The sequence below is a fragment of the Bos taurus genome, chromosome 11, assembly GCF_002263795.3.
Source record: "Bos taurus isolate L1 Dominette 01449 registration number 42190680 breed Hereford chromosome 11, ARS-UCD2.0, whole genome shotgun sequence".
Classification (NCBI taxonomy): domain Eukaryota; kingdom Metazoa; phylum Chordata; class Mammalia; order Artiodactyla; family Bovidae; genus Bos; species Bos taurus.
The window spans coordinates 79,403,851-79,413,576 of NC_037338.1; the positions used below are offsets into that span (position 1 = coordinate 79,403,851).

At 57.0% G+C, this 9,726-nt stretch overlaps 1 protein-coding gene across 1 annotated transcript; it reads left to right on the forward strand.

The window, feature by feature from the left end:
* Nucleotides 1–2,159: 2,159 nt before the first annotated feature.
* Nucleotides 2,160–9,261, forward strand: OSR1 (odd-skipped related transcription factor 1). The gene is made up of 3 exons (NM_001076916.2): nt 2,160–2,451; nt 6,927–7,625; nt 8,329–9,261. Exons 2-3 carry the CDS (start codon nt 6,958–6,960, stop codon nt 8,462–8,464), a joined length of 804 nt encoding a protein of 267 aa, NP_001070384.2. The 5' UTR covers nt 2,160–2,451; nt 6,927–6,957; the 3' UTR covers nt 8,465–9,261.
* Nucleotides 9,262–9,726: the final 465 nt, after the last annotated feature.

Consider the following 9,726-nt stretch of genomic DNA (forward strand, 5'->3'; position numbering starts at 1 on the left):
AGGTGGCAGCTTGAGAGGCAAAGCCTGAGATGCTCAGCTAAGAGAGACAGCTCTAGCCTTGCAGCCCCATCTTGCTCCATACCAGCTATTAGTTACGGGATTTGACCTGAGTGGGGATCAATTTTCCAGGTAACCTGGCAAAAGCAGCATTAAACAACCGAGTTGCATGGCCCTTTCTTTAGGATCCCTAAAAATTTTCTCCAAGAGTTCTTTAGGGATTCTACTACCTGGAGATTTCTAGAAGTCTTTGAGTCATGTTGGCCAGGGACCCTGATTCAGAAGAAAGAGGCAAGTGGAAAGATGGAGTCAGCACAGTTGCACTGGGTGGAGTTCTGAGCAAGAGATGGGGTTTGTATATGCCAGGAGGCTCTTTCCATCCTACCCAAACATCCTCTTCCTGGGAGACATTTTCTAAGTGGTCTGGACAGCCAGATGCCTCATTGTGGAGGCCTCTTTGGATTCTTTCACTGCTGGTTAATAGAAGGCACTAAGCTTTGTCTCCTAGGACACCCTAAGACTAGGGCACACAGTTTCCCTGGCCCAAGGTGGAAGCTGGTACAATCCAGGAATGCCCTCCTGGACTTTCCCTTCAGGCCTTCCTTTGCTCCTGGAACTTGCTGCCTTGGAATCTCAGGGAAGGGAGTGATCTCAGCTCCTTCTGTTCCCAAGGGGCCTCCCAAGGGCCAGAATGTCACCCCAGGCTAGGATTTTTTCAGCTGCACAGGCAAGCTTACATGGGTTCCTTACTCTAACACTAGCCTGCAGTGGGTAAGTACAGTCTCCCTTGTGGCAAAGACTGCACCCATTTGCCCTCCTCTCTGCCCAGGTCAAAGCTACCTGGGGTTGGAGGCCAGGCTCTTTCTGAAGGACTGAGGGTAAGACCAGGGTCTCCTCCAACTATTCCTTATGGGGGGCATTTCCACTACCATTTCCCTAGGTCAGGAAACCAAGACTCCTTTAAAAAGAAAGCCAACACAGACTTGCACACCAAAGTTGGAAAGGTCTCCAGAGACACAGTGCCAGTATGCAAGAGACCCACAGAGGCCAGGTCCAGTCTCCAGGGCTGGGGAGGAGGGTCATTAAGCAGCAGCCTTGGGGGCAAACCCCAGGAGTACAGAGGTGAGAATCTGGATCCACCCAAGCCTGGGAGACCAGCCCCTCCTCCCGAACCCAGGGAGGGGGGGCTGTTCCAGAGAGGTGGCAGGGAGGGAACTGGGCTGGGGTCAGCTGGAGGTCAGCTCTTGGAGCCAGGCAGTCAAGGGGTTACTGGTACTCTCCCTAAAGCATAAGCAGTGAAGACAGAATTTCTGGCCAGAACCCTGACGCCCGCTCTCATCCCAAACTCCACTTGAATCAGCCTCTTGGACTCAAAGGCCCTAAGAGCTGGAGAACTTTGCAGCTTGCATCGCGGCTCTGTGGTACTTAACTCTCCAATCTCTCATCCATCCTTCTAAAACAAAAGAATACAGGATTTTAGAGGGCATGAATCTCAGAAGGTTTTTGAGTCCTAGGAAAGTAACTATCTTGACTTCTTGCCCCATCCTCCGCCTCTAATCTTTCTAGCGAACTCGGTAACCCAGGGTTTGGGGCCGGTCATAGGCATTGGAGTCTGGGTGAACCGCCCTGGCGCTGAGCATTCTCGGATGTCCTGAAGCTGTTCGGTTCCAGAGGTATTCTGGGATAAGACAGGCTATTCAGCGGGGCCGAGGTGTGTGGGGCCCAAACTAAGTCGCCAGGATCCCGACGCACCGCCCCCCCTCCCCCGCCCCCGGCCCCCGCCTACCCCGACCTTGCACGGGCTGTGTCCTAGGCGCGCAGGAAGGGGACCGAGAAGTTTCAGCCCAATTTCATATGGAAGAGGCTGTTTTATTCGAGCTCGCCTGCCAACCTCGTGGGCCCAACACGCAGAAAGGGTCGCACAGGTCTGAAGAACTGGGGACGCAGGTCCCGGGAGGTCGGGGCCAGGCGAGCGCCGCAGTCCCAGTCGGCTGCCCGGGTCAGCAAAACTTTGTGTCTCAGTGCGCAGGCGCAGGGCAGGATGGTTGCGGGGAGGGGGCAGGGGAGGGAGGGGAGGAATCCTGAGGCTAGGGGAGGGGGGAGGGGGGAGGGGGGAAGGAGGGAGGGTGGTGGATTAAAATAAGTAGGCGGCTCGGTGCTAAGGGGTAAGTGAGTCGGAGCTCGGTCTCTCCCCAGCGCTTTCTCAGCCGCTCCGGGTTCAGAACCAACCAAGGAACCGCGACAGAAGTTCACCACCCCCTGGGCGGACAGGACTCCAGGGCCGCTGAGCGCTCCCGCGTGTCGGGCGCTCGGAGTCCCCGCGGCCGCCGGAGAGGGGCCGGGACTCTAGAGCTCCGCGGGTGCCTGTGGAAATCCAGCGCCTCTGGCTAACCGGGTCCCCTCGCAGCGGGAGCCCCAGAGACGCGCTCAACTCCGGGACCGCCGCGGAATAAGGTAACTGCAGCCCTGGGCGCCCGGGCTTGGCGAGGGGAATGCGGGCAGGATCCCCGGGGTCCCCTTGTCACCGCTCGGCGGGTGTCTCTTCTCTCTCCAAGTCCCGGAAAGAAGCTCCTCGTAACAAATGAAGACTGCTGGACCTCTGTGAAAGTGAGAGCAGCTGCAGTCCTGGGTGCTTGGGGGTGCTGGCTCAGGAATTTCTCGTGCGGGGGTCCTCGGCCTCTGACCCGGGGGGAATGAGGGGGCGGATCCCTGCTACTACCCCCAGCGCCGCCGGGCTTCGCGCAATCCCGGGCGAGGTGCCTGCGGACTTCGGAAGTCAGCTTGTGGCCCCTCTCAAGAAACCGAAGCAACTTGTGCGGGCACGAACTTTCCCAAAACGCGCGCCTAGCTTAATCTGACCTACCTTAGCAGAAGGAGGAAAAGAGAGTGGCCGGATGGCCACGGCCGCCCGCGCCAAGGACAGGTGCATGCCCCCGCCGGGTCGCGCTTTCTTGAGCTGGTCTTGTGGCAGAGTTGCGATCAGGTACGCGGCCGGCCCCACCCGGGAGTGCTGGCCCGTGTGCCTGACCCCGCCTCGCACTTGCCCTCCGACTTCGGGGTGTTCTCTATTCGGTGACTGCTCTTGTGGTCGAGGCCTGGAGAGTAACCCGCGACTGATCCGGTGAAGGGGAGCATGTAGGGGGCGCGAACACTACTCCCCAATCAGAGACCCCGCACGCCGCGGTAGCGGAAACACTGCAGCTGCGGATGTTCTCAGTTTCAGGCTTGAAAGGGCAAGATTCGTTTGCTCCCGGGACTGTCTCCCTTCAGGGGAAAAGGCGGGAGCCGGAGGAGAGAGGGAAAGAGGTGACGGGCTGCCTGCTGAACTCATTTCTCCCAGGAAATTTGTCTCGTAAGAGGAATGAAAACCCACAGACAGTCCTTTTTCAGCAGCTCGGCCAGTCACGGGGTAGGTTCTTGGAGTATAGAGGAGCTGCGACGGTTTCTTTGTTGCCACAATTTGGTAAATTTCACCCGGGCTAAGAGCTGCGCGCTGGCTCTTGGGAACAGAAACCACGTGCAAGGCTAGTTAATCTCCCAGGTTCATGGCCTCCTAGAGAAGAGAGAGGCTGGCAAGGACGCGGGGTGGGGGAGGCGGGAGGAACGGATGGAGGGCGACCAATGAGTAAATGTTCTATATGAGGTTCCTCAAAGTAATTGTGATTTTAGTAAGACTGGGGAGCAGATCACTAAGGACGCAGCCGGGCATTTAGATGCAGGGGGATGGCTGCCTAGCTGAAGGGTTCATTCGATCTCGTTCGTTGGGAGAATTAAACAGAAGTGTCCGGCGCCGGTCAGTCCTCTCGCCAGGAGTCCGGACGCTTGTCAGCACGCGTGTTGGGGATTCGGTGTCAAGGATGATTTTTCCGGGGCTGATGCTGGGCTCCTCCAGGCGCTCGCTTGTGGAGCTCGCTCCGTCCTCATTAATGCAAGCAGTTAACTCGCTCACGCTCAATTAGCCCCGAATAAACCACTTTAATAGACTTTTGCACACTTCATTAATGCCCGGCATAGGGCTGGCGGCAGAACCGGGATTGGCGCTCTACCGCAGGAGAGAAACTGTGTCTGAACCGCGCGGGGACCCGGGCTGGGAAGCGCTAATGGCGTTTGGTGCGCGTAGTCGGCACCCTTACCCGCGCCGCCCAGGTTCCGGGGTCCTAGCTCCTTGCAGAGCGGATGCCTGGCCTGGAACCTGGGGAGACGGGTTTCCTCTCTTAAGGATCTAACGCAGTTCACACTGGGGGTCTGGGGTCAGGACCAGGAGAGCCACTGGGGCTTGAGGTTTGCTCATCTTCTCCCACAGCAAAGGCAGAGTGAGACTTATGTTTTCCTCTTAGCGGACCGCCTGAAACCGGATCGTGAATTCGGCCCATTCTTGGTACTTTACTAGTGTAGATAGCCACGTTTCGAACGAATTTCGTCCCCGAGAAAACCGTTGACCAGAGCCTGGGGAGCCCTGCCCTGGGAATGCGGCAGAAAATAAACTGGCTGCGCCGCTGAGAAAAAGAAATTGAGTGTTGGGGGAAACAAGATCGGGCAGATAGCCCGGAAAGGTTGGCTCCCAGAAGCAGTTTCGGCATAGGCGCCCCCTCCCCTCACCGAGCCCAAGGTCTGGGCTCCTGGGGGTGGTCAGGGAAAGGTTGGGTTAGTGTGCGCGGGGCCAGTGGGATTCCCTCACCCCGCCTGGAGCGGGCCCGGGCCCGGGTGCAGCCCAGCGCCTGGCCGCCATCGCCCAGGGATAGACTGAGCGCAGAGAGGAGCAAGTGAGGCCCCGGCGGCGCCTGCCGGGCCCCGGGGGGAGCCAGAGATAAGGATCTGATTTCCAGCGCCTGGAGGGGAAGGAGAGGTGACAGCAAATCAAAGAGCGCTCACCTCGCCTAAGTCTGGGCAGACCTTTGAAGTCGACGAGTCATCTCCTCTTTCTCCCCCTTCCCCTTCCCAACCCAAACAGGCTCCAGCTTTCTCTCTGGCCCGATTCGTTCTTCGCAGCGTCTCAGCGCCTTAGGAGGGTCTCGGGTTGTCCCAGGCGCAAGAGCGTGAGCGACGCAGCGGAGAAGCCCGCTGCCCAGGCCACGGCTCCGCCGCCGCCGGGGGCCGCGCTCCCCTCCGCATCCCATTTTGTGCCTCGCAGAGACCCTGGCGGAATTAATTGCGGCGGTCCGACAGGGGTTTCATTGGATTGCCGATTTAACCTGCGCAAGCAGATATCTGCCGGCTCTGGGTGTTCGGCACCCTCTCCACCTTCGGCAGAGCCTCTTTGCCCATGGGCCACCGCACTGGATGCGTGACCTTCCTGCCAGCCTCCAAGGAGAAGGCTATCTAGGTCCAGATTGTCCTGCCTCCTCCAGGGAACATCCTGGGCACTGCCCTCACGTTAACAGCTTCCCTAGAGCGAAAGGCAACCTGAGCCTTAAGGACCTGGGTTTGGAGAAGCCAGGCTTCTGAAACCGCAGGGGTGGTGTCGGGGTCTGTCGTGAAGGAGGGAACAGAACAGGGGCCTGCCCGTCCCAGGGTTGGGGACTAGGTGGAGGAGAGATCTGAGGAAGAGGAGGGGGCAAATCAGGAGTAAAGGGAGAAGTGGAGGGCAGGGGATTGAGACAGGCGAAGAAGTGCCTGCATCCTAAGCACCCTTCTCCCCTGTGACTTCTTGAGATGGAGTTCAGCACTTGAGCCTCCCAAGGCCCTCTGTGTAATTTGGCTTTCCTTCTCCCTGTTTTTGCCTCCACTGGACAGACCTGAGTTAGGAGTGTCTGGGAGGCACAGACATAAAAATTCTTTCTGCGGACTCCAGACCTGTCCATGGAGGCCAGGGACCCTGACCAAGGGTCAAAGAGGCCAGAAGACACCAGACTGCTTGTCACATCAGCAGGGCTCCCCTCTGGCTTGGCTCAAGCTCCCTGGCCTTGCATTTGGAGGGTGCATAGCTCACAATAGCTGAGGCCCAGCCTCCATGCTCCTGCTCATAGGGAAACCCACCTGCTCAGGGAGGGGGTGTTCAGCAGACACACAAACATCCTGAGAGCCCGAAGACCCTGTCCCCCTTTCTTATGGGGTAGGGAGGGCTCAGAAACAAATGAATGCATGTGGCTGAGTGAGTAAATAAATGTGGGTGTCATTGTCCTCGCTGAAACAAAGGTGATCCCTAAAGACAATGGAAAAGAGTCAGTCCACAAGAAGCTGCAGAGAGGGTGGCGTCAAAGGGCTGGCTAACAGTGAGACAGAAAAACAAATTTGAAGTCAAAGTTGCGAGTTGTAAGGAGAAAGAGGACATGGCTTCTAGAAGCCAAATTGACTGTCAGCTGATAGAGCTTAATGCTCCGGAGCTGAGAGATGTACAGATTTGTGTGCTTTTGTATGTATGCTGTCTGCCTTTGGGGCTCTCTGTGGGTGCCCTGTGTGTGTGTGTGTGTTCAGTTCCTGCATTTTGTTTAGTAGCACAATACTGATGGTCCCAGTTTATCTTTGCACCTTGTTGTCAACTCTGCTCAGAAAGTGTGAACCTGGGTTTATCTGTCAGTGTGCACTTCTGTATTTGTTTATCTGAACAAATATGTAAGTGCGCTTCCAAGTGTTATCTTTGCAGGAGAGTGTATTCTATATTGACTCGGGCTTGCCTGGATGTACATTCCCTGTGCTTCTGCTTTTCTCAGTGTCAGGTATACTGTAGACTCTCATTTTAAGTTGGTCGCGTTGCCCAGCATTTAGTTTGGTTTCTGTGTCAAGTTTGTGTCTCTGCTGAAGGCCATTTGTAAGGAGTCCTTGGATTATTGAAGGTTCCTGTCTTCTCCTTGAGGCCAGTGAGATCCCTGAGTGGGGTCCTAGGCACTCAGCCCAGTCTCTGGGGACATAACGGGTGTGGCCGGGCTGGAACTCAGAAGGAGGGCCTGAACTTGTCTGTTTTCCCCTCCCCTCTTCTTCTTTTCCTGCAGCAGGAAGTCAGAACAGACTGCCGCTTCGGCCATGGGCAGCAAAACCTTGCCAGCACCGGTGCCCATCCACCCATCCCTGCAGCTCACCAACTACTCCTTCCTTCAGGCAGTGAATGGCCTGCCCACGGTGCCCTCGGACCACCTGCCCAACCTGTACGGTTTCAGCGCACTGCACGCAGTGCACCTGCACCAGTGGACGCTGGGCTACCCCGCCATGCACTTGCCGCGGTCCTCCTTCTCCAAAGTGCCCGGAGCCGTGTCCAGCCTGGTGGACGCGCGCTTCCAGCTGCCCGCCTTCCCCTGGTTCCCTCATGTCATCCAGCCCAAGCCCGAGATCACCGCTGGAGGCAGTGGCCCCGCAGCACTCAAGACCAAGCCGCGCTTTGATTTTGCCAACCTGGCCTTGGCCGCCACGCAAGAAGATCCATCCAAGCTTGGCCGGGGGGAGGGCCCTGGGTCCCCCGCCGGTGGGCTAGGTGCTCTCCTGGATGTGACCAAGCTGTCCCCCGAAAAGAAGCCCACGAGGGGACGCCTGCCTTCCAAAACCAAGAAGGAGTTCGTCTGCAAATTCTGTGGCCGCCACTTCACTAAATCCTACAACCTCCTTATCCACGAGCGGACGCACACGGACGAGAGGCCCTATACATGCGACATCTGCCACAAAGCCTTCCGGAGGCAAGACCACCTACGAGACCACAGGTGCAGTACTATGGAGGAGGGGTGCAGAAGAGAGCTATCAGTCTGCTTCTGATGCCAGGGCTCATTAGGCTGCTCCCCCTGCCCCCAGGTTCCAAGCCTTCTGAGTTTCTGGGCTTCCCCCTAAATCAGGAAGGAAACCAACCAAGCTCAAGCCTGGGTTTTTGGAGCATGGGTGGAGAGAATATGACAGGAACAGGTCCCAAGCTCCAGACAGGCATGCACGGCTTCCTCCATCTACAATGCTGTGCAAGAGAAGTTTCTGAGATGATGAAGTGTGACATGCGACACATGTGACAGTTAAGCACTTGAAATGGGTAACTAGTGTAACCGAGAAACTAACTTAATTTTAGTAACCACACGTGGCAGGTGGCTAACATTTGGACAGCACAGTGCTAGCCAATTGTCCCACCTCACTCACCTTCCCTGTTGACTCAGGCCTTATAAGGCCGAATGCTGGCCCCTGGTTAGGCAGGCAGGGATCCACCTAGCTGGACATGGGCGCAGCTAAGACAGGAGGTGTCTCCCTCATCTCCCCATCCCCTCCCCACACTCAGCATGTGCCTGTTCCATGCTAGGTACCCCACGTCCTTCTTTCTTTTGAGGTTCAAGCTCTTCATGTTCGTGGGAAGGGATTTTGGGTAACTACTTATAACACTGCATCATTTTTGCAAGGCTTAATTATCGGTTTGCTTTTTGCCTTCAGATATATTCACTCCAAAGAGAAGCCTTTCAAGTGTCAAGAGTGTGGGAAAGGATTCTGCCAGTCCAGGACTCTCGCTGTCCACAAGACGCTACACTCACAGGTGAAGGAGCTCAAAACCTCCAAGATCAAATGCTAAACAGAGCCTCCGAGTCAACAGGACCCTGGGTCACGCTGCCCCCTCCTCCGGAGGGAACAGAAGCCCAAGGCGACTCTGGCGGGCAGCGAGAGGGGCTCCGGGGACCTTCCTCCATCCCAAACGCGTCCCCCGGGTCCCCGGCGCACGCGGAACTTCACAGCCGCGCCCCGGGCCATGACCCCGGCCGCCCGGGCGGCTCCCCCAGGACGCGGCTAAACTCTTGGCCAAAAGGCGGTACTCGTGTGGCGGAAGGGAAACTGCATTAAAAAGAGAACGAAAGCTTCGCGGAGCCGCAGCGGCGCCTCTCCCAGAAGTATTACTTTTTCTATTGTTATTTTATACGTTTTCTTTATTATTTTTTTTTTCTTTGACCATATAAGCTTGTAACTCTGACTGCGGAGAGAGAGGGGAGAGAAAAAGGAGATTTGTGCTCTCGCAGCTTCCCACCCCTCCTCCCGCCCCCATCCCCACCCCCGGGAGCCTGCAAAAGTGTAATCCCAGTATCTGCTTCAGCCTCCGGCCCAGGGAGCGCGGGGCCGAGGAGCGCCCCTCCCGGCTCCTGCCGCGCTGCGGGCGGTAGGCTCCCGGACCCGGACAGTGGGGCGGGGAGCCTCGGGCCCTGCGGCTAAAGGGGGCCCGGCCTCTGGCTTCCCTGCTCCGCTGCCCCTTCGCCGCGAGGGGCTGAAGGCTAGCAGCAGGGCGGTGTATTGCGATTGGCACTTTATGCTGACCATCGGTAACGGACATTTATCACTGGAGTTTTTAAAAATATTAAATAAACGGTTATTTTACAGGCATTGCAGGGTGGGTAATTTCCCTCCCCCAAATTCCTGTGTTTTCTCCCCAAACGCAGCAAACTGGGCGGCTCCTTTTTTTGAGAGGAGCCGGGGTTTCGCTCCCCACGCCGACCTGTCCCAATTCATCAACCTTCCCCTGATTGGGGTCAGCTTGGGATGCACGGAGACGCCCTCCTCTCTCCCGGTGGTGGTCAACCTCGGATAACTTAATTTACTTTTCTCCCCCACTTTGGTCTTGAGGCCTCAGTGTCGTCTCCCTACTCCGCATCTCCAAAGGGCTCCAAAGAAGCCGAGTCTGCGGCCAAAACTTCGAACTTTTCTTACAACAACTCCAGGAGCCGGGTCGCTTCAAATTCAACTAAGGGAAAAGAAAGTTACCCCGCCCCCCAGCCCCCAAACAAAAGCCTCCTTCCAGGGCCTCCTGCTGCTGCCCTGGGGAGGGAAGAAAGCGCCCTCCCCTCACGG

What these genes read in the sequence shown, in the direction of transcription:
- OSR1 (NM_001076916.2), top strand. Translation starts at nt 6,958, where the DNA reads ATGGGCAGCAAAACCTTGCCAGCACCGGTGCCCATCCACCCATCCCTG. An exon ending in GACCACCTACGAGACCACAG is followed by an intron (nt 7,626 to 8,328) that starts GTGCAGTACTAT and finishes TTTTGCCTTCAG; the next exon opens with ATATATTCACTCCAAAGAGA.